This window comes from Stylophora pistillata, chromosome 7, assembly GCF_964205215.1.
Source record: "Stylophora pistillata chromosome 7, jaStyPist1.2, whole genome shotgun sequence".
Taxonomy (NCBI): Eukaryota; Metazoa; Cnidaria; class Anthozoa; order Scleractinia; family Pocilloporidae; genus Stylophora; species Stylophora pistillata.
The window spans coordinates 26,320,199-26,348,171 of NC_142525.1; the positions used below are offsets into that span (position 1 = coordinate 26,320,199).

The 27,973-nt window shown below is 39.0% G+C and overlaps 1 protein-coding gene across 9 annotated transcripts in view; it reads right to left on the reverse strand.

Annotated features, from left to right (window-relative positions):
- Positions 1-2,420: 2,420 nt before the first annotated feature.
- Positions 2,421-27,973, reverse strand: part of LOC111335667 (A disintegrin and metalloproteinase with thrombospondin motifs 1) — a 28,525-nt gene continuing 2,972 nt past the window's right edge. For 3 of the 9 annotated variants that reach the window (XM_088729180.1, XM_088729187.1, XM_022941655.2), the window contains 28 exons: positions 23,909-23,964; positions 23,157-23,179; positions 22,784-22,850; positions 22,238-22,554; positions 21,639-21,810; positions 20,619-20,803; positions 20,189-20,275; positions 19,499-19,614; positions 18,951-18,967; positions 18,323-18,425; positions 16,860-16,994; positions 16,056-16,203; positions 15,212-15,304; positions 14,227-14,363; positions 13,326-13,386; positions 10,903-11,002; positions 10,412-10,530; positions 9,782-9,863; positions 8,989-9,066; positions 7,964-8,084; positions 7,490-7,700; positions 6,761-6,917; positions 6,514-6,633; positions 5,731-5,853; positions 5,014-5,133; positions 4,332-4,616; positions 3,134-3,433; positions 2,421-2,682 (listed from right to left, as the gene is read on the reverse strand). In XM_088729180.1, the coding sequence (XP_088585306.1) occupies positions 2,678-2,682; positions 3,134-3,433; positions 4,332-4,616; positions 5,014-5,133; positions 5,731-5,853; positions 6,514-6,633; positions 6,761-6,917; positions 7,490-7,700; positions 7,964-8,084; positions 8,989-9,066; positions 9,782-9,863; positions 10,412-10,530; positions 10,903-11,002; positions 13,326-13,386; positions 14,227-14,363; positions 15,212-15,304; positions 16,056-16,203; positions 16,860-16,994; positions 18,323-18,425; positions 18,951-18,967; positions 19,499-19,614; positions 20,189-20,275; positions 20,619-20,803; positions 21,639-21,810; positions 22,238-22,554; positions 22,784-22,850; positions 23,157-23,179; positions 23,909-23,963 (3,537 nt within the window). In that variant the 5' untranslated portion in view covers position 23,964 and the 3' untranslated portion in view covers positions 2,421-2,677. Of the gene's footprint in view, positions 2,683-3,133; positions 3,434-4,331; positions 4,617-5,013; positions 5,134-5,730; positions 5,854-6,513; positions 6,634-6,760; positions 6,918-7,489; positions 7,701-7,963; positions 8,085-8,988; positions 9,067-9,781; positions 9,864-10,411; positions 10,531-10,902; positions 11,003-13,325; positions 13,387-14,226; positions 14,364-15,211; positions 15,305-16,055; positions 16,204-16,859; positions 16,995-18,322; positions 18,426-18,950; positions 18,968-19,498; positions 19,615-20,188; positions 20,276-20,618; positions 20,804-21,638; positions 21,811-22,237; positions 22,555-22,783; positions 22,851-23,156; positions 23,180-23,908; positions 23,965-24,835; positions 24,921-25,772; positions 25,909-27,973 lie in introns of those variants that run through there. The other 6 variants (XM_088729183.1, XM_088729181.1, XM_088729182.1 and 3 more) reach the window with 5 other exon arrangements.

Genomic DNA, 27,973 nt, shown 5'->3' on the forward strand with positions numbered 1-27,973 from the left:
ATTAAAAGCGAATGGGACGATTGTTAGATTTCAAATTGTGCTTTTGTGTGGTAATGTCAAATTTTGCCCCCAATTAAGAGACCCGTATATTCGACATGGCTTTGGGGCACGATTTAAGCTCTGTCCGTTGGTAATTAATTGCGCGCCATCAATTATTTTTGAAAAGAAAAGCGAAGCACAAAATTGGTATTTCTTTTTGAAGTCCTCATACATATCTCTTGTTAGGTGATTTACCTACGAACCGCGCGGGTATTTTGGGAATTGCATTAAAAATCAAGTTACTTATAAGGATCATTAAAGGCAAATACAATGTTGACCAATATGCCCAACCTGACCTTATAAATCAAACAAACTATTTCTTGACATAATTAAATATTCCAACTGCTCGACCGTCTTTTGAAACGTCCTTAAACTAGTAGGAATACCCTTATTTGCTTCAAACCCCAGAAACCATTTGAAAAAACAAAAATATTGAAAGGGAACGGTGTCAGAGATAACAGGCTATGATTTAGAAATAACAATAATATTGATGATAAACAAGTATGAAATACAAAAATTGAAAAATAGCCGTTAGGCGTAAAAATGACAAATTTTAGCTGTTTGTTGTAAAAAAGCTGAACGAATAAAACATTTCTGGTGATAACGATGGAAAGATATTAGTCGTAGCCGAAAATTAGCCAGAACTTTGACCGTCAGCTGAAAAAGCCATCATCCATTAAGACACTCTTATCATCAAAGCGGTGCAAAGATGAATGTTACTAAAACTAGTAACGGGGAACGGGAACGGAGAACGAGGAACGGGGAACGAGGAACGGGGAACGAGGAACGGGGAACGAGGAACGGGGAACGAGGAACGGGGAACGGGGAACGAGGAACGGGCAACGGGCAACGGGCAACGGGCAACGGGCAACGGGCAACGGGCAACGGGCAACGGGCAACGGGCAACGGGCAACGGGCAACGGGCAACGGGCAACGGGCAACGGGCAACGGGCAACGGGCAACAGGCAACGGGCAACGGGGAACGAGTGTACAGCGGTAACCCGCCTGAGAATTCAAAATGGCGGAGTATAGGGAACTAAAAGGGTCTGGCAACTAGTTTTGAGCACGTGCTCTTCGAACGCGATCGTCGGAGCAAAAAGCATGGACGGTAAGTATAGGTTTTATTGAAGGATTTTACTTTGAAATGTTGAGTGCCTCATAAATTTAGTTTTTGTCTGGCACACATTGCAGGTTGCATAGAAATCAAATCCTCGGAGAGGTGAGTATCTCACAATTCACGCAGAACATTTGAACAATCAACTCAGAACTACAAGCTCGCGGCATTTATTCTTATATTCATAGAGTAATTTTACTGCAAGTTTTGTCGCTTAAAATGATTTATTATGAAATTGAAAACAATGTCTAAGAAAGAAAATGAAATTTATTGCAGTAAAAGACAATTTTAACCTGGGTTGGTAGACCTTCATATTCATATTTCATATTTTATATTTTTTTCATATTTCAGCTGGTCTTCAAAGCTTTTTTGAGGCCCTTTCGAAGATTAAATGTTAAATTAAATGTTAGATAACATGTTAAATTAAATGTTATTAAAAGTTCTGTCAATGTTTGATTTCCCTATTGTTTACATGGGAAGTTTATGGGTGGATACAAAGATGTTCCTGATGTTATTTTGCGGTAAGGTAAGCAGATATCTAAATGAAGTAATTTTAATAACTAAGGCTGGGTTATTACGTTTCCTAGCTCATTTCTGTTAATCTAAGATGTTACCTCCTTGCTACTTATCTGCAAAAAAGGCTGTTGGGCAATGCAAACAACCAACATACCCAAACTCTGCCTAAAGATGCAGATTTCAGGAAGGAAAAACAAAGAGAGACGTGGGAACAAATGGTGGCAGCCATCGCAGAAACGTTGACTTCGAATTTTTGCCTCGGAATACTAGGCTTCGTGGCTTTGCCTGGGCAATAGTTAATTAAAAGCGAGTCGTCTAATTTCGCTGCAAGCGGCGACCTAGCGATAAAATTAGTGTTTGCAAACATTGTTTACTCCGCCATTTTGAATTCTTAGGTGGATTACCGCTGTACACCCGTTCCCCGTTCGCCGTTCCCCGTTCTCCGTTCCCCGTTCCCCGTTCCCCATTCGCCCTTCGCCGTTCCCCGTTCCCCGTTCCCCGTTCCCCGTTCCCCGTTCCCCGTTCCCCGTTCCCCGTTCCCCGTTCCCCGTTCCCCGTTCCCCGTTCCCCGTTCCCCGTTCCCCGTTCCCCGTTCCCCGTTCCCCGTTCCCCGTTAGCAGTTTTAGTAACATCCTGAAAAGATCACTTATTCGCCAAATTTAATTGGAAAACTAAAATTTGGACGATACGCGCCTTGGGGAAGATTTGTGCAGGGGGATCAAATCTAAATTGTCATCGCTACAAAACACTATTGTGCAGGTTGAAAATACATTTTATTGCGTATTTCCATTTGCAGTTTGTTTTGATTACAAAGCATTCAAAATTTTCGTCAATTTCTGTTGATCATCAAATAAAATTACGTCGTAATCTCAAGACCAAAATTTAAGCAAGCACACTATCTATTAGAATTCTTGTTAGATAAAAGGTTTTTGCAGCAGTTTCTCCTTCGAACAGTGAGTTGACGCTGCCAGAGAAATCAAGTCCGTTCAACGACCAAACTAGCGCCAGCTATCCTACAAAGGAAAGAAACGTTTTCTATAAGTTATTAACCACAACGGCAATGCGCGACCATGAGCAAACCACACTGGTGAGAGAGTTTGGAGCCACCTCCGCAATAAATAGAACCGGTTACGAATAGAACGCTGGATGATGAAATTTCCAGCCCATCATAGTCTGAAAATCTCGAAAAAGTGAAATCAGATGCAATTGTACCGTGTTGCAGTTTTGCGTGCCTCTTCAAGTTTTCTTAAAATTTGTTTGGATGTTTACATGTTACCTCTCTCTTACGATGATATACCTGTTGTAGGATATGGAGTGATGGTGATGAGAAATCGGGAGTTTAATTCGACTGAGAAGATTTCAAACGGTTTATGCATGAAAATTGACAAATTTTATGCGTTCAAAGACAAGTTGGCGCAGGTAGATAATTTCTGTGACAATCAATGATTATAATATGTTTCTTACCGGCCAACTGATACATCATGTTCGCTCCCTTCAACCCTACCCCATCTTTGCATTTTTGAGAAGGACCAAGGTTATCATAAGTATCCTTAGCATTCACATCAGACCAACATTCTGCCATGTTCTGCACGGCAAAGTATGCGTAGCCCTTGGCCTTTGCTACGCGGGAGCACTGATCAACAGTGATTCCGGTCTGTTTGTTCTGTTGATTGCGGAAGTTGATGTATCTAGTTCGCAAAGGTTTTGGTTTCTTCCTGGCCCAGGCTACGTAGCAACCGAGAGACTTGTACGATGGAACTGATTCTAGATGTAAGGAAAAATAGTATTGGCAAAGAAAGTGCGTGAGTTTTATCAGAATAATATACAGAAATTAAGTGCTTTAAAATTCTAGCCAAAACTACCAGATGCCTAAAAAATTGAAGAGGGCCTTGTACATTGGCCACTTCCAACCTGATTGTAATTATACTTTCTCGTAGTTTAACACTCCTCACGTTTGCATGCGCAAGTGTTTTCTGAAACCATTGTAACGGTAGTAATTCCAAATAATTACTGTTATGCGATTACAACTGTGACTGTAAGGTCTAAAAACAAAGTCAACGGATTCAACATTACGATAATAAACTGCTGATGGCATGAGTCATACCAAAAGCGTATAACACTGAACTGAAACATATCTTTAAGAGATATTCTCGTGAGGTTGAAGTTTATTTTGATTAAATTATAGTAACTCCCGATGGACTTTGAAAATGTTAAGGAAAAGAAGAACGGGTAAAAGAATTGTGTGATAGGTGATGGAACCCCCATTTATGCAACGTCAAGTTCTGTCTGTTTAACTTATCCGCTGTCTAGTAAATTCCACTGGAAGCAAAAACAAACTGTGTGGCCGTTTTTATATTTCAGGTTACAGTAAATGTATGAATTTGTCAAAAGGGACGTACTCATCTGAGCATGAGCTCGTTGCCGAAGCCTTCAAATCGCTAAACTTCACCGTCTTCAGCCTCAGAGCCAGACGACAATGTACAACCCTCTAGGTAAAAATACCCCTATTTCAATGATGATAATCGAGGATATTTCTCGCATTCAAGGGCGATAGTATGCTGCTTATCGACAAATTCAAGTATACAAACGGTCACCCCCGATGTGTGTCCCCCCCCCTTAGGCTACCGCGTCTTCTGCGACTGCCTTATATGAACTAACTTACCAAACGTAAAAACGACAGTGGAGGCTCTTGAACCGATGCCTCTAGCGCATTTCTTTATAGGAGCAACACCTTTTGTAAAATAGGTCTCACCAGCTTTTGGACCAGAGAAGCAAATTCCATTCAGCCCGACCGAAAAGTACTTATAGCCTTTCTCTTGGGCTAGTTCTGCACACTTTATAATCGTGGGTTGTGTGTCACTAAGATCCACCTGTTTTCTGAGGTCAGCCAGTTTGGGTACAACATTTCTTCTCTGAACAAAACATCCGATGCGATAAAAAGTAGAGACTGTAACAAAAAATAAACAAAATAAAGCAATGGAGAAAGGCATTAAGACAGAAGATGTTTTTTTAAAGAAAAATGATAAAAATTCATTTGGCAATCACGTAGAACTACGAAATACTGAGAGTATTTTACGAAATGTTCGAATTCTTAACTCTCCTGGTCATGGCTAGTTACGATAACAGAGGATTTGTAGAAGAAAGGCCATGCAAGTTTCTGCGGTCGTCTACAAATGTTTGGGACACTTCCTTAAAGTGGCATTTGTGGAATAAATTATTCCTACAACTAAAACAGTTTTTTCTTTTACTTTCGTAGTTAACGATTTTGCTCAAGTGATTTTTTTCTAAAGAACTTTAAAATTCGAAGAGTAATTCAAATACTTCAAAAATTCATGCAATGTTACCTTGACAGCGCTGGCCGATGTAGCCTTGCGGGCACATACAAGAGTATTCGTCTGAGAGACCTTTATCATTACAAGTGGCTCCGTTTAAACAAGGATTGCTCATACAGGCTGTTATCTTAGCTGCAATAGAGAGATCAAGATCAAGGGTAAATATGCTACGATAATGCTGGAAAAGAAATAGATGCTTTTGAAGGAGCAAATGTTTTGATTGAACTTCGAGACATCTTCAGATAAGGCCATAAGAAAGACTGTGCATCTGGTTGTAATAATTTCAAATTAACGTACGGTTGCATGAAAAACTCTAAAATGACATGAAAAACGTATGCGTTTATTACGATAGGAGTGAATGGAAGGAGAAAGTTAGGGAGAAAGATATAGACACGCATGCTTCAACTTCTCAATCTTTGTCAGATAACACATCTCTTGGTATACGGCGGTCGAATGCTAAAATTTTTATTTTGCAATCAATGTATTAACTTGACGCCACTACAAAACTACATTTACAATTTAGAGCATATGTAGAAGAATCCAATGATCACTACCTATAGGGACTAAAACTTCTTTATGTGATTTTTGTGACTTTTAACTTCTGGCAACAATCAATGCCTAGGTTTAAGTATAGGAGCATAATTTTAACCCGCCAATTGTTAACTATTGTGGTAATTTTCATACAAGAGCGAAAATACGATGAGTCTTGGAACATTAATTTTCACTTACTTTCGCAATTTCTTCCTGTATAGAGAGGTGGGCACTTGCAGGTATGATTGTAATGGTGAATTATTCCCGGTGAGCATTCACCACCGTTCAAACACGGAATCTTGTCACATGGGTTTAAAAGGACTAATAGTAAATAATAAAAGATAGGTAAAAAAAAGAAGAAAAAAAAATTGGTTGGGTCAGGTAATTTGTGTTGAAAATTCGTTAATCGAAAATTGTAGAACAATGATGCAGACAATCCGTTGGTCCACATCAACTCAACCGGGTTAATTTTTACCATAATGCAACTTACGTATGTGATGTGTATCTGCAGATATGTACAATGGGGTAATGGTAATAGAGCTGGCTAGTGCAGCTGGTTAGTTTTTCGATGACAGCACGTGCCTTTTTACACCTACTGTAAGTATATCTATGGGCGCCAGCGATACGGTGAGGGAACCTTGTCAGAATGGCGAGGGCGAGCTACCCCTTAGATGATTTGGCATCCCACAATCTATATGCGTTATTGACCAAGTGTGAGATCAAGATGGCCGGATGCTGGCCGAGCTATTTTTTTCCGTTATGGACCTTGACTTAGTCCATACAAATGCCAAAAAAAAAACAAAAACAAAACAAAATAGAGAAGGATGGGCCTCTTGCCCGCTTAGGTAGCCAATCAGAACACAGAATTCGCTTCATCTTGCCCGCGGGTGCTGCCAGAGACGTAGTAGTTCTAGTTATTTCATACTTTTAAAGCCTGGATAAACTCCAGCAGTGTAAGCCATTTAGCTCAGGTACACTTACTTTCGCACTCGACGCCAGCAAATCCTTCATCACAAACGCACTTGTAACCTGACGGATCCGGTTGACAGCTTCCTCCATTTAAGCAGTGATGTTCATTGAGAGGGCAAGTGGGTGGTCTCACTAAGCCAAGAAATAAAAATTGAAAATATCTTGATACTTCTGGATTTATTTTCTCTATCTATCAGTCCTTTCTTTCAAAAGAAAGGGAATTTCTAGATATCGTTGTTGAACAAACTGAGTAACTTACGTTCACAAGATTTATTCGCAGTACAATTCTTCTCAGAGAGAGGTTTGTTCAGATATCGGCAGAACTCTGGATCAATGATGGTTAGGTTTCCAGATTCGTCAATTCTTGAACATGACACGTCACGACGGATCTTACTAACTGCACACTTTGTGGGGCACTGCAGTTCAATCAAATATAAAGGATACATGAATAGTCAAACTTTTCTCTTATGGGCTAACTTGATAAACAGTACCTCCATTAATACAAAACCATACCACCACCATTTTTCCTGGAAAATACTTTGTAAACGATTATGTACCAACAATGAGGCCTTGCACAATATGTTATGGGAATCATCAATTCTAATTTTAATTAATCTTTCCCTCTGTGCTTGGTAAACCGGGAAGTATATCTTAGACAATTTTCTTCAACTGAAAGACTGTATAGGCAGGGCCGTTCCATTTTCACGATGAAATTTAAGTGTTTTAAACGCAAAGTCTTCAAGCTTTTCTAGAATATGGAGGAAGTTGTCAATATCATACAGCTCATCATAAAAATATATTCAAATTTCCATGAGGATGCCAGTGATGAAATACAAAGAAGTGAAGTTGGAATCCGAGCGGGTAACCCTTTCCTTTTTTCCCTAATGCACGTAACTTGAAAATGACATATTTTTTCATTCTTCGACTATTTTTGTTTACATAGAGGTTTGTGTCGTCAGACTAGGGTTTAACTTAAAATATAACTAACCGCAGACCAGGGCCCCACATTCCATTCGGCCGGACAAGGGAATCTATTGCAGACTAGCACGGTTGGTCCATTGTTAACGGGTTTCGGTTCTGAGCACGAATTGGTTTCTCTGAAGTCGTCCAAGGCCACTTCATGCAAGCATTTAAGTTGACGCCGTTGATATCCTAGTCCACAAGTCTTTGAACAAGGCGTCCACTTCGAGAAAGCCCATCTAAATGATTGAAATGGAAGTGCCTCGATGCGAACATAACCATAATGACTATCTTTTTAAACCACTTGTATTTTTCCCCAGCTAAGGTTCGTATATATTTCTTACTCTGATCTATCACTACAGCTTCCTTTTCTTTGTTTCATTGGCCGTTGAGCAATCTGGCACCCAAAAGCTCAGGTACGAAACTAAAGATGACGCTAAAAACTTGTCACCTGCATAAAATACGTTCCTAAGAAAATGAGACTTGAATGTATACAACTCACGTTGCTGGACAAGGTTGCGCGTTACATTCTTCAACTTCTGGCATTTCTCCAGGGCAAGCAGAGTTACTAGCAGGACTTTTGTCATCTATCCTAACACAACGAACATCACGTTTTCTTGTACCTGTAAGGAAGAGGAACCTCTATAAGGTCTTGCGACTCAAGAGTAGAGAGCTAAAGAGCCTCTTCCCTCTCATTCGAAACCAATCGTTGTGTAGTGGATAAAGGGGGTAAGTTTCAAAAGAAACTCAATGAGGTGCTGCGTCAGTGCGGGAGTATTACGAGATAAAAATGAATAAAGGCTGATAGTTTCTAAAAAAACTGTTTGGGGCTGCGTCTGTGGGGGTAACGAAATAATTTGGATATATCAACAAAGTTGAAATGGTAAATTGGCCACCGTAACGATTGCAAAAGCTGACGTTTCGATCGTTAGCCCTTCGTCGGAGCGAATAGCTATTCGTTTCGACGAAGGGCTAACGCTCGAAACGTCAGCTTTTGTAATCGTTACGGTGGCCAATTTACCATTTCATCCGTATTACAAGTTAATTCGGCTTCATCAACTAAGTGTATAAATAACAAATGGTAAACACCACAGCGTACACAACTGAATCATGGATGCATGTGGGAGATTGCTAAGCACGAAAGAAGCGTAAGAGTCGCGCGAGGCGATAGCCGAGAGCGACTCTAGCTTCTTGAGTGCTTAGCAAACCTCCCGTGTGCATCCATAACTAGTCTTTGCATTTTCTCATTTGCTAACGTCAGCAGCTTACACCCATGGGCAAATGGTGGTTGCTTAATTGACCAATCACGGCGCGTGTTTTACTTTGGTTATGTTATAACAAAAATTGGCCATCGTAAGAGTGTCTAAAGCTGTCGTTTCGAATGAATAGAGAAATTATGGGTTGTGTATGGCTTCTATCAAGAAAAAAGATTTCCTTTTGGACCATAGCATGTCTCCAATATAATTATACCTCTAGAAATTATTTTCTATTGAGAATAGCTGTGATTAAGAAACGTTTTCACCTTACCGACAGCGCAGGTCCTTGAACAGGGAGACCAATTCCCAACCACCCATTCGTAGCCGAGTGAAGAGCTTGGGGATGAGCCTTGAATATTTGGAAGAATTTTGAAGATTACAAAGTTTTTTAAAACAACAGCCTCAGTTTAAAAGGGAGGAAGTGACTGAAATTTGTCAGACAGAGGAAGAGAACGATTTACAAAGAAAATACTGAAAACTTAAGAGCAAAAGCATTAATTGGAAATATTTGGATCTAACGTTTATTTTTTTGGTATGAAGGAACAAGCATTTCGAACCAAAGAAAACAAACGAAAGTGGATTTCCCAGTCAGTTTGGAATTTCCCTCCTTTTGATCAGCAATATATCTCTCTTTTTAGATGCAAAATAACAAATTAACATTCCGTTTGGGAAAGTCATTTTGCATCGCCTGGAAGGGGAGGGGTGTGGAGAATTTTTTTGAGGGGGGTCACATGGTTTTCAGGGGGAACAGAGGAAAGTTTAGTCGTTGCTAACATGCAACCTCGCTCCCAGGGAATTTCCCCCACCACCAACTAAGAGAAAGGGCCCTGGGAGCGAAGTTGGCTAACAAGATGTAAAGGAAGGAATATAGAAAATTGACTGCAAATTAACTGACATGGAGAATATTACATGGCCTTATGGGAAGATCAGGAAATTTTTTATCGTACCACAACCAAAATCTTCCGACCTCCTCTTCCCCCCTCTCCAGGCATAAATAATGATTGGTCACTTTGCCTTATCACCTGTTAAAGCTGGAGAGTATGTGAAGGTTGCTTTGATCTTACCGCAGGTATCTCCGTCTCCTCCGCAAATACCGCAACGGTCGAGCATTGTCTTTCCGTCTAACACGTTATCACAACCAACTGACTAATATGCAAAGTAATAAAATAGAGAAATATTAACCCGGAATGGAATAAACAGCATCAGAGAAGTGATAGAACTTGCTTTAAGGCATGTCAGCTTCGAGGTAGAGAACGGAAAGTGAAAATTCGTTTCGACAAGTCGCAGGCAAAAGTTGCAACATAATTTTTGGAATGAGGTGAACAATTCTTGAAGGTTGTTTTTTCCTGGGATAGATTCTGTTCGCAAACAGTTTGCACAAACTCAGACTAGTCTGAATTTTTGGAAGGATAGCATTGATAAATCAATTCTGATGATATGTCTTGGAAGCAGTGATAACGATGCAGTCCATTGAAGAGTTGGCCGAGTCCAATTTTTATATAGCTGGTCAAAAAATCCCAGCAGCTTTTCATTAACTCTCATTGGTTCTCCAATAAAAAAACTTACCATCAAACTTGATGGAAATCATTTATACTCGTTCAAGTCGACATTAAATCAGCAATAAATTGATTTCTTATATTTCACCAATCCGTACATGCAAAGAAAATCACGTAAGCTACGGTAGCAAAACTTACCCTGCATTTCCCTTGGACACAGACGCTGCGGTCCTTTCTATTGTTAGTACACCTGATCCCGTCGTGAAAGACTGCCGTTCGTGTTACCCGATTTCCTTGTCTACAATATATGCGACATGCTAAAAAGAAAAGGTTCGAAGTTTATCAGTTTGTTGAGTAGACCCTGACGTGTTTCTTAAACGATATAAATGTAATATTTTTCCCAAGACTTTTCGAAACGATTATCTCGCTGTACAGTGATGATTAAGTGGGATAAAGCCAACAGTTTGGCCTCCCCTTAATTCCCGCCCCCCCCCCCCCCAAAAAAAAAGATGCAAAAAAAACAAAGGAACTATTAGCATGATTTCGGAGCAATCCCGAACAGAGGCCGCGAGGATCTTGGCAGAAATACCAGCAATACCTATCTGGGAACCAAACTAAGATCTCGGGGAGAAATTCTTTATCAAAGGAGTTTTTTATTTTGTCCCCGATCGGATATTGTGGTTTCTTACCGTCTCTTTGGAAGTTGTAAAAGCTTGAATTGGGTCTAAGTTTTTGGCACACTTTCTGACCATGTTCATTCCTGAAGTTTTGTTGCGCACTTGGGCAATCCTGCAAACAAAACCATTACAAGAATATAACAGTTCAATTTACAAGTTACGATGATAGTAAAAGAGACCTTAGAAAAGTCCATTTAATAATAAAAAGATCTTAACAAGGCAATGTTTTATAGAGAGCCACTCAGTGGAGTGTCCATTGCTAAATTATGAATCTATTTATTTACTTATGGGCGGAAAAATGGGTACAGACATGTATAGTATACACTGAAACAGTAGATAGCGTTGAGGGCGCACCCTGATTGGCTACTCAAACTCGGAATATCCTTTGTTAGTATATACTAAAATAGTGGATAGCGTTGAAGGCGCGCTCTGATTGGCTAGTCAAACTCCGAATATCCTTTGCTATTTATCTCCGAGCAACTAGGGAAAATATGGCGTCCTGGTTTGCATCCGTGACAAGCGAAGAAATCACTCAAATTAACGACGGTGGTGTAGATTATCTCACTTTTTTAGTATATACTAAAACAACTAGTCACCTCAGCGTCGGTGGTTAGCGATGGATATTATTAGAAACTTATTATCTCTATAATATTCGGCGTTTACAGAAGTACCTCTCTAGACGGTGCACTGAGACTCTGGTGCATGCATTTGTGTCATCTAGGATTGACTTTTGTAACAGTATTTTGTATGGTATTCCTGACTATCGTTTGAATAAGCTTCAAAGAATACAGAATGCTGCTGCTAGACTGGTTTGTCAGCAGAGTAGACACTACGTATGATACACGATCCTTCGCAGTAGATAGCGCTATTTATGCAATAGCGAAAATCAGACCTGAAAAAAATCAGGCCTGTACGGGATTCGAACCACTGACCTCTGCGATACTAGTGCAACGATCTACCAATTATCATCACGGGTTTATTACGAATCAACTTAACGGTCTGCTCCCAGTTGGCTTGTTAGCTCAGTTGGTAGAGCGTTGCACTAGTATCGCAGAGGTCAGTGGTTCCAATCCCGCACAGGCCTGATTTTTTTCAGGTCTGATTTTCGCTATTGCATAAATAGCGCTATCTACTGCGAAGATCATGTATCATACGTATTTAATACCGCAGTTCAAATATATGAACTTCATATATTCATTGTATCTGATTTATCATCACGGGTTTATTACAAATCAACATAACGGCCTGCTCCCAGTTGGCTTGTTAGCTCAATTGGTAGAGCGTTGCACTAGTATCGCAGAGGTCAGTGGTTCCAATCCCGTACAGGCCTGATTTTTTTCAGGTCTGATTTTCGCTATTGCCTAAATAGCGCTATCTACTGCGAAGGATCGTGTGTCATACGTATTTAATACCGCAGTTCAAATATATGAACTTCATATATTCATCGTATCAGAGTAGATACTGCCATATTACACCTTTACTTTTTGATTTACACCTTTACTTTTTTTTGGCTACCAGTTAAATTTGGAATTGTTTTTAAAAATTATTTTAATTACTTTTAAGGTTCTTAAAGGTTTGGCACCTACATATCTAGCCTCTTTAATTTCCATGAAGTCACCTTCATGGTATAATCTTAGGAGTTCTCATGATAACCTCCTCCTTAGTTATCCTAAAAAGTCGTCTAAAGTAACTATTGGAGATCGTTCCTTCACGTATGCTGCGCCGAAACTTTGGAACGCACTTCCTCTGGAAATTAGGTCTGAAAACACTGTTGCTGGCTTCAAGTCTAAACTTATGTGACAGAGTCACTTAGGCTTATTTCCTACTTAAAACATGTTTGTTCTGTTTATTTTATTTTATGGAATTTTAGCGATTTGTTAGTAATGTGTTAATTCTGTTAGTAATGTGTTAATTGTATTATTCCTTTAACTGCCGATTTCCCTTATGTAATTCCTGTTTAATTGCCGATTTCCCTTAGGTAATTCCTGTTTAATTAATCGCTCCTAGCCCAAATTTGGTTTTAAGTTATTTTTACCTTTTCCTGTATTTTACTATAAGTTACAACTGTTTGCTCGGTGAGTTCAGTTGATTTGTTGCAGAAATCATCTTTTTGTGCTCTATTACCTTACTATTTCATTTACCCTAAAACAACTATTCACGTTAGTATAGGTGGCTAGCAGTGTGTATTTACCTTACCGCAAGTAGCCGCAAATATGCAACAAACCGTCGTTAAATCACTGTATTTTTCGTTGTATAAAAGGATCAGCTGGTACTATCCATCTGACTCTTGTAAATAAATGCCAAGCTTGGAGTAATTTCTGAATTTATTGTGAAAATTCATCTACGACTGCATCGACGCGTTGGATATTTAAAGCCGAAAAATTGTGTAAAATATAATGAAATGCCTTAGTTGTCGATACATGCGCAGCACTAACCTGAGGATTACAAATTCTGTATTCTTTCTTGCTGCCTTTACAATATCTTCCATATTGAGGTCTGGGGATATCAAAAAAGGAGGGATCCATGAAAGGAGAAGTGATTTTAAGGAGACATACTGGCCTAATGGTTAATCAGCGCTTTGGACTCCGCATCCAAATATTTTGCTTCTGGGTTATTTTTCTGTATTCTTAAGCAGAACACTTTTTTCTGACAAAGCTTTTCTCATTACTGGAGTATAAATGGGTACCAGAGAATGTGGGGGTGGGCGACTGGGGGGGAGGGGAGGGTAACCTACAATTGACCGACATCCTTTCCAAGGGAGTCGCAATATTCATTTCCTAGTTGCTTCATGCCTCAGAAGCTGCAAACGTTAGGCCCGTGAGGTACCAAAACCTTTAAGTTTTTTAGGGAAAATACAGTCATGGTAAAGTTATATGAGAACAAACTTTAGAACGGGTTTAACTACTTCTTCAAACTTGCTAAAAGAGAATTCCAAAAGGGTTGATGTCGTAACAGCAAATGTTTCATTACCTATTTTCGTTCTAACTTTCTGTAAGTGACCAAAACATAATTTCTCCTCACGATATCAATAAAATGTCAAGCAGACAAGTGATGAGAATAAAGAAAAATATCAATTAGGGGATTATTAGTTGATCCAATACCAAATTCTCTAAACTAATATCATAAGAATTGTATGGCAGTCAGTAAGGAGAATTGCTAGTAAGATCTTGAGAGTGTAAGGGTGAGGGAGGTTGGCATTTATGATTTGAGTGTGAGATTGTTCTTCTCTTACATTGCAAAATCATTAATTTCTATAGGACTCTGTACAGGACCCTGCTGTTGAAAAAATCCTGTCCCCGTTTAGTAAAGAGGATAAGAGAAAAGGCAAGGACTTACTTAGCATTTTTGCATTGCCTCTCTCTGAACTGAATACCTCCGTCACAATCGCGGGTACACTGAGAGTAAGGGCCCCATTCCGACCAGACGATATTTTCCATGATGCCTGAGTATTCGCATCTTCCCTTAATGCACCACTTAAATGAGAAAATAAATGAATGTGTTAACCACATAATAGGTAACTCTATAAGTCACCGAAGTAGTCGGGTTCTAATTAGTGGGACAGGGGGTCCGTGGTTAAGCGGGTCAGCGAGTAAATCTAAGAGTAAAAGAGTAAAAGAGTAAAAGAGTAAAAGAGTAAAAGAGTAAAAGAGTAAAAGAGTAAAAGAGTAAAAGAGTAAAAGAGTAAAAGAGTAAAAGAGTAAAAGAGGAAAAGAGTAAAAGAGTAAAAGAGTAAAAGAGTAAAAGAGTAAAAGAGTAAATGAGCAAAAAAGTAAAAGAGTAAAAGAGTAAAAGAGTAAAAGAGTAAAAGAGTAAAAGAGCAAAAGAGCAAAAGAGCAAAAGAGCAAAAGAGCAAAAGAGCAAAAGAGCAAAAGAGCAAAAGAGCAAAAGAACAAAAGAGCAAAAGAGCAAAAGAGCAAAAGAGTAAAAGAGTATAAGAGTAAAGAAGTAAATGAGTAAATGAGTAAAAGGGTAGAAGAGTAAAAGAGTAAATGAATAGATAATGTAATGAGCCATCGGGTTAGTGAGTCAGCAAATCAACGAGTTAACCTGTAATCAAGTCAACGTTTTATGCCATAGAGTCAGTGCGTTGGCGAGTCCTGTACTGAGATATCAACGAATAAATGATAAGTCATCGATTCCAGTCAGCGAGGTATTTAATCTGTGTCGCGCCGACTCGTCGTCAACTAGTCAGCCATAGTCACGGATTAATAAATCAATTAAAAATAAAGCAATAACTGAAATGGTAAACAAAATTGTTTAAGGTCGATACCGAATTATACAATTATACCTTTTTCTCAGGTGGAATACGTCGCACGTTTACCTTTTCGAATCCACATTCCGTTCCATCTGCAACAATCGTATTTCTTCCCAACACTGTACCAGCCTTGATACAAAGTAAGTAACCACAGTTGGCCTAAAAAAAAGGGAAAGAAAAACAAGAGAAAAAAACAAAGAATCATGATCATGATACAAAAAAAAAAAAAGAAAAAAAATCAGCACGTGTGTATTGACATTGTCTCTATCGGTGTTATAGCTAACCATGTTGTTTTGTTGAGTTGAATCCAAATCAATCGATAAAGTTTTGGTTTGATTGGTGTTACTTTAGTTTTGGAGGACGAAATGGACTGAATCTCAGAAATAACACATGAGAATTTTGACTCTTATCAACCAAGTTTGAAGTCTGTACTGCAAGTAACGGGCCAAGTTTTTCCCCTGATTTACGACCCAAAACGTGAAGCGCACGAGACTTTAAGGAAGAACTAGTTTCCGTAACTTACAGTGCAGACCGAAAAGACGATACGTTGGTACGATGTTTGTTATATCCCATGGTTTAAACAGAGGGGGAAAATTTCAATTTAAACAAACTTTTGAATCTAGGTGGCCATGCAATGAAACGTAGCCCGCCAAATTGACCAATCAGCGCATGTACTCACTGAGGGATATGATGAAGATTTTAATCTACGTTTGTACAATTCTCTTGCACTCTTGACAAAGATGGATACTATATATAAATATGTAAATCGCAAAAACAAGTCAATTGAATAACTTCATTATTGCTGTATTCACTAATATACAACCTCAAAGGATGTGCTAACCTAGAACACTCTCCTGGAGGTCTGATTAGAACACTGATTGTTAAATGTAGCACAAATGAGAACAGTTACCAGATTATGTCGTCTCCAGCCTTCCCCATACATCAGTGCGCACTGTTCATCGCCATCAATGATTTTCCCGGGAAGCTTGCCTCTTAGACTGGGGGGAATTGTGGGGTGATCACCCTGGGGACCATCATCTAAACATTTAGATTTTCTTCTGTACAAAGGAAGTTGTAAGTTGTTGTAAGAAACCCAACAAATCACAGAAATTTACACACTTAACCAATCTTGGCGACCAAAAGAGGAAAAGGAGATTGAAGCGAGCGGGATCAGCTGGAAAGAGTTATGGAGGAAAGCAAAAGAAAGGTAGCGGTGACGGCTTCTAGTTATCTCACTATGTACCGTGCACCATATGAGAAGTGGTTTATACCGCTGCTTTACTCTCTGTATCAGAGGGCTCGTACTCAGGGGGGCTGATGCCCTATGAATTCTCCGGATTCGCGCACTATCACGGACCTGGGCCCAGTTCTTCAAAGGCCGATTAGCTCTAACCCAGGGTTAAAATTAATCCAGGTTTCTAAATTTCTCTAATCAAAAGCCATTTTGGGATAATTTTCCTAGTTCTTTTTAGGACATTCAATCATCAAATTGTAGACAAATGGAATTAAGCTGAATTTTCTTTCAGAGCATTCAGATCTGAAATCAAATTTCACACTAACCCTGGGTTATCTTAACACAGCTTTGAACAACCCGGCCCTGAATTATAAGATTTGTATGACTTAAAAATTTTTCCTATAAAGTGGGGTTTACGGGTACGCCTAATATCCCCCACCAGATAAGACCCCGGTAGGCTATGTTTCTTTATGTACGCACTCGTCTGCTAAGAAACGCTGAATAACGTTCCTGGAGCATTCTGACCACTCTGTGGCATGAGGTCCTCCTGGAAGTCTCGCATTCATGATGTAAGATGCTTTAGCACAGTTCCCTGCGTCATGATCGAGGTACATGCTGAAAAAAATATATACAGCCACAAAATCATGTATGAGTGACTTTAAAGTTCAAGTATTACACAGCTTATCTTTGACCAGACCTTGGGGCTCACAATGAGTCGATCAACACGAAGCTTCAATATCCCCCCGGGCAAACCCCGGGCATTTGAACTCGTGAAGATTGGATTGTTCAAATTCCAGCCCCAGGCCAAAATTGCGTCCAAATGTCCATCCAATGTTGAACAATTTTTTATTGTGATAAACGAATATTGTAGAATTTAGCAAAGTCATGTATGTTTGGGTTTTGGCTTTTAAGCATCTTTGTACGATTTTAAAATCGTCTTTCTTGGCCACTCGCTCCCAAAGGTGGACTTCTTACATTTAAACTCTCCCATTAAAACACGTTTACGACACTTGAAAGACTTGACACTTCGGTTTAAATGCCCCAACCAACCAAGGCAAGATTCAAACTCACCACCCCCGGGCATGCGCAGGGTTGCCGGGGGAGGATGACCATGCTTTGAATAGATTGATGCGTAACGTACAAGTGCAAAGAACATAAATAATTAGTCGGATGTCTTTTCTACTGAGGAATTTTTAGTTCTATTTGCGTTACCAAACTTTGTTTATTTATGCAGTGTACGAGTCTTGTAAAACAAAACCGAAGTTAGCAGAGCGACCGTTCAATGCAAACATAGCTTTCATTCGGAATCAGTGATAACTAAAGTAAAGAGTTAACTTAAGTTTAACTGTTCACTGCCTTAATCTTTCAACTACCTTGTCTGAATGACCAATACCCAATTTCCCCTAACAGTATCAATATGATATCAAGCACAAAATTGATTAAAATAAGGAAAAATATCTATTAGGATATTATCAATTGATCCAATATCAAATTCTCCAAACTAACATCATAAGAATTGTGTGGCAGACAGTAAGGAGAATTGCTTATGATTTCTTGTGAGTAAAAGGCTCAAGAGCACGTAGCCGAGGAGTAACCGGTCTAACTTTACCACTGATAGATAGAGATGTTCTCAAGAACGATCAGAAAGCGCAAACCTGGAAGCTACCGGATTACGTTTCTTACAACTAAAACGAAAGTTTCTCTTCCGAGGGAATGTCTCGGTTGGATAAACAGTTTTTAGAGCAACTGTATAGAATCTGTCTTTTGTGTTAAAATTTCTCAATGTGGGTTTGTTCTTTTCTGAGTTGGTTTATTTTTGTTTACCTTTCTTGGATTTTTCTCTGTGTTTAGTTCTGTGAATGGGAAAGTATTTTTTGGCGAGGTTTTTTCCAAAAGGCCAAAATTATTCATCAGATTCTGAAGACAACACCGAAATAACATACTTATGACCGGTTTCGTGGGCAAGATGTAATGACGTTGGCAAACCGATATCTTGGTTCACATTCCCTGTAGGTGCTGCACAAATCTGGTTGGCGATGGCGAGGGCTGAAAAAGATATATATTGCATTTCAAATGAGTAATATAGAAACAGTTTTGAGCACTGTGTAGTTACTGGGCTATTTTGATGTTAATTTAGCTCTTCTGTTCCTAAGCTTTTTTCGTATCATTTCCACCATTTTTTAATAAAAAAATTTAAAACACTGCCGGTCTAAACTGGCAATTTTTTTCTTTCCTACTTTGAACTTCGAGTTCTGTTTCTGGGTAAAAGTTTGTTTCTTACTTTAACTGCTAGAAAACACGTTTTTAAAATTTTTTAGTCAAGCCTGAGGGAATTCGAATTTTTTCTAAATTATCAGTATTCCCCAATCTTTGCAGATGTCCTTTGTAAATCCTTTCGCAGAAATGTACGCGTTTAACGCAAATTTGGAGGCGTTTTCAGGGAATCTATTCTTGCAGATAAAAATTTTGAGATAACTTGTTTTAAACTCGAAGCCCTGAAATAGCTGCAGCGACCATTTAGAAAAAAGAAAATGTTACATAATGGTATCTAAGTAAAAGAATAACTCTTACCTCCGCCTGCGATTTTACTGAAAGAAAAATTAGATACACAACATTGGAGTTAATGTATTTGACATTATAAAATAACCGGGAATCTACGAACGCACTGACTGGTCAAACCTGTTGTTTATTGCACTGGCAAAGCCATAAACACTTGAAACATATTGTAACCCACGCAATATGTTGGTAGAACACGAGAAGAGTTTGTAAATCATGAGCCGGTGGCGGGTGAATTACAACTTTTGGGAAGGATAGGAAGGATAGAGCGGTCAAATGCTCGATCAAAAACTCTAGATAAGGAGACACCTAATAATAATATGATAAGATTTTCTTCTAACGAAGTAGTGGAACCTTTAAAACACTGATCCCATGTCAAGTGAAATTTTCGAAATTTTGTTGATCAGTGACTCAGTCCGTTCTATTTTGGGTTTGGATTATTGATAAAGCTACATTAGAGAGTGGACGGAGGGGAGGGGGGAGGGGGGGGGAGTGTTGCAGAATATATTCCGGCGACCTAAATGAGTAGCAACCATATAAAGCCGTAGATATCTTTTACTTACTCTGAGATATAACTGAAGACATCAAATGGAACTTTCTTTATGGCGTTCTCTCTCCTTATCTTGCTGGCTGTCCTGCCCAGTTTGAAGCTGTTGCTGTCACTCTGCTTGAAGCCATACTAGATGCAAATTGGAGCGAGAATGAAGGATAAAACAAAATATGGACGGAAAAGAAATTAAATGAAAATTGGGATATTAAAGGAAAAGTAATTATTTATCTCTGGGGGGGAGGGGCTAAAGGATGTTGTTTGTGTTACGATAAAACAAATTAGCTCATCCCTTCTAAGGCTCTGAAACGTTCTTATGAGCCCCCCCCCCCCACGCCCTCTTTGGCTGTTCCTTTACCGCGAATTTTCTATAGGCGCCCTTTTATGCTCTTTTGGCGACGACTGATTCCCCTATTTTTCCCCTTAAAACTTTGTGATCATCCCTAAAATCCTCCACCCCGCCCCCTTCCTTGCGACAAATAATGCCTGGTCCCTGCAGAGTAGACAAGAAACGGACAAATAAATAAATAAAAATTCGCTAGTAACATATGCTCGCTCAGTATGCTCACACTCAAAGCAAAATGGGCATAAATTGTAAGAAAATCATTAACTTTCCTAAAGCTCTGTGAGTCAGTAGACCACGAAAATTTACCCCTATCAATAAAACATCAGAGTATCGTTGCCTAACGCCGACAAGAACACTTACTTGGGTAGGATCGATAATAAGAATTCTGTTGACGACGTACGTAATCTTTATTTTTCCAAAAGAGGGATCTTGAAACATACCAGCAACCTGCATGAGTCAGAGGGAAACAGGGGATTTTATCTGTGAGGCGAAAGTCGCAAGAAACTCCACTGAGAACGAGTTGAAACCTCGCTCCTCGCATTCAAATATCTTCCAGGCAATAAGCTTTGTATTTAGGCAATACGCACAGCAATTATTTCACACTTGAGTCTCTTTTCTACTGTGTTGCAAGTCTAAACTGATAAACCAGATATTGCTTTATCTATCCTGTGCTGCGACGCCTTCTATAAATTTTGAGGCAAACCTTAAATTTCTCTCCCTATGCCCCACCTATGAAATATGGAACCTTTTGATAAAACACAAAGCACGCAAGTGAAAAGTTAGGACTTACCATATTGGAAAGAAGCATAAAGTAGTTCACCAAGCCCCCAGTGATTACTTGTAAGGTTCCGTTGGAATATTTCTCCTGGAGAGACGGCGGGCACACCAGCGCTACTTTAAGTGTTTTAAATTTTGGAACAGGACTTTGGGACATCATGGATCTCTTGACGCGGCCACTTTCCTGGTCTGAGGGATCTAAAACTCAATGATGAGTGATGTAATTCCAGCAATCGCCTTCTACGCGATGGAGGCTATTAGACTGATCGAGACTTTGGTCTCTTTACAAGGAATCTCATGATAATGCCAAGAGTCTCAAGTTGCGTGTCCTGGGCGAACACTTGATGCCATACATTTTGCACAATGATTTCTTGTGATATTCAGAGCAACTGAAATTTGTGAACCAGGCTGTGGTGGTTTTAATAGAAAAATAATTTGCACAACTTAACGCATTTGTTGAGGAGTTGGGTACGTTACTACCTGCCGATCAGTTAAACAGCTTTAGATACTTTTTAATGACAGAAATAGGAGATATATCGTTTCCGGAGCATACATTTCTTAATCTTTTAACCCTAAGAGTGACAGCCTTCTAATTTCACATTACAGTATCACCCTTAAATCAAATGATATATCGCTGAGCTCAAACGATATATCGCTCAGGGAAAACGATAATTCGCGAGGAGTTCAACGATATATCGGCGATATCTCGTGTTTGTTAAAACAATAGCCCTGCGATATATCGCCGATATATTGTCCAACGGAAATATTGCTCAAATATCGCCGATATCTCGCGATTATCGCGATAAACGACGATAATGGTTTGCATTACTTATGCACAGTGCTGTAAAGGTCATGAAAATAAAGGAAATGATCTACGATTTAAGAAGCTTTTGATTTTCAGACAAATTCTCCTTGTCAAGATCATAGGAAAGGTAAAGAGAACCGTGTGGAGAATATGTATATACTGGTGCTTAAGGTGTAAAAGGTTTCAAAGAAAATAATATTTATCACAGTTAATATGAACCTTAGTTACCTTCATTTACCACGTGCATGACATCGTTTTTGAGAGATACGACTTCTTCTTTTACAGATCTTCTGTGAACGAGATGAGGGGTTGCATCTTCACTGCTAGTCACGTGCTTAGCCAAATGCGCGGGAAGGGGATGGACGAAAAGCGTATCACGTGATGTTTTCACGATACCCGTCTGAAAGTCAGAAATAAGTTTAATTCATTCCACTTCAATTTTTCCTTTTTCCTTTTCTGCAGCAAAACCATTTCCGCCCGCTTCCCGGCTAGTTTAATCTTAACTTGTGTTCTGCTCAATTCATCTGCTGTTCCAGGGCCCCTCTGGATATCAGCCTCGTTGCTGAATGGGCCACCCTGGCTAAATAAAGTCTACCTACCTACCTACCTACCTACCTACCCAGCTAGCTGTTGTTGGCATCTATTCTGCCCAGCTGTACATATTTAGAAATTACTCGTTTCCTATAATTAGTTAATACTCATTATTATAATGATTTTCATTATTGTTACTATGATTATTGAATAATAATGCTTATATTCATCTTGCTTTTTTGTTTTTTCGCTCTTTCAATCCAAGCCAAAGATTTCAAAATAAAAGAGAACCTCACCAGTCCGCCATTATTGCTGACGGCGACCGTGGAGCTTGGATCCGAGGCGACATGTCCAAGATAGAACGTGTTCTCTGGTACTGGATATGACGTCATGGATCCATCGCTGTTCTCACGAAGAACCTCAAGATCTGGAGATATCAAGTGTTCATTCCTCTTCAGTTTTAAATGAAGTTTTGTCCCAAATGCATTCAGTTTAAAAGATGAAAAATCATCGGATCCAAGGCTGCGTTTTGTTCTGGCGGGATCCAGAGAATATGAAACAAACTCTCCCTCGTCATTGGATTGGTACGGACTTGAGACTTCATAATCAGGAACTGTGGAGGAATGAAAGATCGATATTGTGTAAAAGAAACAGTCGGAAGTGATGCTGCGTCGGTGGAAGGGGGGGGGGGGTTATAGCAAGATAATTTGGTTTTATCAACTGAGTGGATAATGTCATTGGCCACCGTAAACCAATCTAGAAATAATGACTGCTTTACTGACGGATTGGGTTATTGAATCAGTTTTGATTGTCTGATACATAGACGAACAGCCGTTTCCCACCTTTGTCATGATCGTCCACATTGAAGAAATATTGAATCTCTCTCTTGGTCATGTGATGATGAAGTTTCTGTTAGAAAAATCAAGAAAAATAAGTATGAAGACATAGGAATGGTGAGGAATTGTGTTTGACCACGACGAACTTTCTTGTTTTTGATTTGCTCTCCTCATCCTGGTTTTTCCCTGCTCTGCTGGAAATTAGAGGGAACTGGTGATGGGAAAGGGGAACTATACTCACGGTGGCTTCACTCCACAGCAGCCGGTATGATCATGAGCTCTGGTAAGATGGCAACTTAGCTGATAGATTGACTATGTTGTTGCCCTAGTGTAAATAACTGGTTGAGAATAACTGATAAAAACTTGCTGTATACATTACCTCTGTTGGCCCACCTCTTACGTCTATGATCAAAAAAAAGATAAACAGTGCTTATTTGAATAGTTTTTCGCCGATCAACGAGATTAGCTATTACCAAGGGGGGTCTGATCAACTTCTATCTTTCTTGCTGCGTCTGTGAAACGATGTTCTCACATTCGCAGCAAACGAGTGAGACTTTTCTGTAAATTGAGTTTCGACTCTGAAAACGTCTTTTCAAAGAATTGTGGTGAATGAAAACTCATGATAATATGTTACCGCTTGTTAAGCAGAACTGATCAACAAAATTGAAGTTCGAATATCGTGGTTCGAGGCCACTAACTTATTGGTAGATTCAAAGAGATGGGTGGAAGAATTACAAGGCTGCTTAATTCAACTATTATCAAGTTCTTTCGTTTGGCTTTTATCATAAAAGCAGCCCTTTTTCTCTCTGGGTTTAATAGAGAACTTCGCTTAATCTTTATTAAATAGTCTAAGAATAAAGCGTCTTTTTTGCAGTTTATGTGCGTGCGAAGACAATCGCAGGATTAGTGGTAAGAGAACGCGAGAGCAAGGCACGCGAAGTTGCGCCAAAGGCGACGCCCGTCCCGGAGGCGTTACATGACTGACCGCGTGTCAATAAGCTAATTAGAAAGTATATGATATATTTTAAGCTCATTACCGGTGAGCTTTGAATTCAAGAAGGAGCAGGCTCATTAATACTAGACACACTAAACTTTGAGAGAAATTACTAAAAGAAAACAGTTGATACTTACGCGCTCGAAGCAAGATAATCAGAAGGAAAGTGCTCCACATCGGAAAGTTATCCATCCTGTGTCAAATAATGATTAAAAAAAAATGCGAAGCATTAATATCATCCTCACTGCTACATATGTGAATAGGAGTAATGTTTGGAGACAAAAGGCTAGATATGCTGACTGATCTCTGACGTGTCGTGCGAAGTTTGATGTTGACGTGTAAAGTTTTCGTGTCATCATTAGCGGAAACTTGTATACAGTTAGGCTAGTAATCGACCTCTTCCAGCTATTTAAGCTAGGTATAACTTCTCGCAAGGCATTCAACCTATTGGCGATGTTATTTCCGGTCTAACGTTGATAAGAGCACCTTGACTATTACGACCATAAAAGAAACGAGTGAAAATGGATGAATGATAAAGCAACCGTTTTATATTAAAACATCAGTTTTTCCCTTCCTGTTTCGCAGCTGAAAGTTAGTTTCCGTTGGACTTACATGGCAGAGATTTTACATGATTGTAGATCGATAAGATTCGATATCAAGCAAATAATGTGTCTTTTAGCATCGGATGCAATTTTTTGCTAAACAAGTAGAGATTCTTAAAATTAATTACCAGAAAAGTAAGAAATTTTAAGTTAGAATTATTCACAGGGCATTTTAACCATATCTAGTGGAATTTTCGAAGCTTGGAGTCGAATTTCGCAACTTTAAACTTTTTTTTTCAGCACAAAGCCTATTCTTTCCATGGGACAAAGTAAATATATTCACAAAATCAAACAATGAAGGATGACAAAGAGAATGGTCAATAAAAAAAGATGTCTGAGTTCCACAGCTGATAAAGTAAATCTCGTGCTGTCAGTAAGATGACGTGAGTACGAAAAGAACTGATAACAAGCGTTGGATGCGCGTTTTGTACTCACAAAGAGTGACTTTTTTGTGTTATTTACCTTCGAAGGGATTCTCTAGGTAAATCTGCCTTGCTAAGTAAGCTGCTTCACCCACCTTTAGCCTACCAAGCACGATGTCATCTTTCTAAAAGATGGATTAAAGTAATTTAAGGATCTTATTTCTTATATTGAGCTTTCTCTTCCGGTAATGATATTTGTTTTACACTGTTGTTGAAATTTGAAAATGCCAATGTAGCATTACGAGTTAATTGGATCAGCGAAAGATCATATTAGCCCGAAATAAACTAAATCAAATTAAAAGGAGTTTGAGAAAGAAATTGGAGCCTATTTCTTAGCCTTTGGGAAAAAAAGGTGAAATAATATCAATTCAAGGCTTTACATCTGCAAAGCAAACATATAGTATTGTGTAGATTCCGGCTGTTTGTAAAACAAAACGCTATTTGATAATTGAACAACTGAGATTTACAAGGAAACATTTAAAAGGTCAATAAGGAAGAAAAAACTAGATTATAACAATTCAAAGCTACAATGTAATCTTAATATAAAGCATTTTATCTTTGATTCCAAAATGAAGCACGTAAACCCCACAGGAGACATTTCTTTAAGTCGTGATTTTTAAAGTTCTCACCACAATTTTTATCATCTTCGCGATAAGAGTGCCGAAACTCTTTTCTTTTTTTTTTGCGGATTCAGTCAAAAGGAAACTGCTGCAGGTTTTACAATATACATTGAAAAGCTTACATGAAAAGCTATAGGGAACTTTTTCTTTACAGAATGTCCAAATAGACGGACAAAAATTAATAAACAGGAAAAACAAAGCACAGTTTTGTTGCATACAGTGTGTACCTTCTAACAGCGCCGGACGGAAATAATTGCAGACATTGATAAATATTGAGTACTATTATTTTAGACATAATTGCATCATATTTTCAGTAAGTCTTGAAAATGTATTTTGAGAACATACAAGAGTTCCTACCAGCTAACAGATGTCTACCTTTCCCAGTCTTGTCTAGGAGAAAGTCAGGAGATTTAAAGACCTCAGGAACAGCAATGATGGAGATGTATTGCGAAGTTTGGTTGGCACGCTTTAAGTGGTCTGATCTTAAAGGTCTCGTGGGATTGAAGTACGTGATAGCGGGCTCATTTGCACATGGAACGAGGCACGCATTTCTCACGCCAGCTCAGACTTGAACGGAAATTGTTGCATGATTTGTGATATGTTTGATATCTGATGATCCTCACTTTCCGCAGGGTTAAAAGCTAATATTATTGTATTCACGACCCTTTATTAACTGTGTACTTTGTATCGATCTGTAAGCGGTTTATACAAAAAATAATTGCTTTGTAACTGAAAACCCACGCAGGGTCAAGAGAAGTAAATTAGGAGAACGACATTCGAGATTTAGTCTTTTAGAACATGGCCGAAAAAGCCTTGAGTAAAATCAGAGGGTTTACGAAAACCCGAGCCGAACCTTCTGAGATATACAATGGTGAATTGTTGTCCGGAGAAATATCACAGAACCGGTATCAGTATCTAACCTGATAAAATAAAAATATGTGTGTGTAGTGATAAGGAAGATTTAAACAAATCCTGATTATTTTTTCCATTAGTGCCGGTGTCCTGTTTGATGTAACCTTTCCTTTACCTTTCGCATAAAATGGAAGACGATTGCACGAACGACAAACGCGGAGCACACCTTGAATAATGTATCAGGGGATGCAAAGTTCGTTTCCTTCAAAGTGCGAAAAGGAACAGTTTACTTCTTTACAAAGAAAACATTTTTCAAAGGTGATTGTGCCAACAATAGCCCTTATCGTAGATGTACACGCCATTCCGATTATCCAGCGGTATCTCGATGAGAGTAGAATTAAAACGAGGCTATGGGGTCGAGCTTTCTTAACTTTTCAAAGCATTACAAGAGAGACAGCTATGAAATTTAAAAATAAGACAAAAAAGCTGCCAGTTATATTTAGATTAAATCACGTGACTCTTCATTCGTCTGAATTTTACACCGTCAACGAAATTGTTCTTTCGATCCGTTTATCAATCTTCGACCGTTTCCATCTCAGGTCTATAGGTAATATAACACTTAAACTGTAAAATTACTCTCTTCCCTGATCCCGCCCTAAGCAGCAAGGGACGGATATTTGATAGTGGCCTAATCCACCTCGTCAAAGGGCTACCCAAAGTGATCAGTAAATTTCCATTGAATTTCTCCTCTCTAAACTACTTTCGCTAGATATGAAACTTCTAGTTAAAACATGCCGCATACCATACAATTATTCAAAGTTTTTCTGAAAAGCTCCATATTTTCAGTTCTTCATGTCCCTGATACGTGAAGAGCCTCAAAAGAACAGTTATGGTAAAAAAAAAAAAAAAAAAAACATTACCGTTTTATCCCAACATTGACAAAGACAGGGAAGTTATCATTACACTTTCATATCTTAACTGAATGCTGGGAGGGTATATAGGTTAAAAGAAACGTGCGTCAATGCATGATACATAATAATTCTGCAACAATGATAAACATTATTTTTTTGAGCACAGGTTTCTTTCTCTGTGAAGCCGAAATCTTCGGAAAGCCAGAAATGCTTTCAAAAGATAGAATTAAAATGATGAACCCTACTACACATGCCTCGCCAAAAAAAAAAAAAAAAGAAAAGGGCGCAAAGAGGTAGGAGAGAAAATTTCTGTCATCGAGACTTAAAGCACTGCACGCAATATTTTATAGAATAAAGCGTAATCACGGCGCGAACAAGTTCAAGTCAGCAAGGGTAGCCCACAGCTCGGCAGCAGATTTTTGTTCAACTTGAAAAGACCTCTCTCTCTTCCTTCTGAATGTTTACTTCTTTACGTGTTTGTTTGTTGGCTTGTTTGTTTTCTAGCGCGAAAAGTGGCGTTTCGGAGATAGGATGCGGATTTAACAAAGATTAAAGGGTTTCCCTTCGATCTCCTCTCCCGAGAGCAATCCACCATCGTTTTCCACGCTTGACAAAGGGAGACCCGGATTGCAAAGCACGCGTTGCTATATTGTTCGCATTCTCGGCTAAAACAGCTAGGTCTTGTTTTATGAGTGTCAGAAGCTTTAGCCTCAGTTCTTTAAGTCATAAATTACCTTTTATTCTTTCGGAACTGAAAAACTCATTAAACTAACGCATAAAAGTGAAAATCACGAA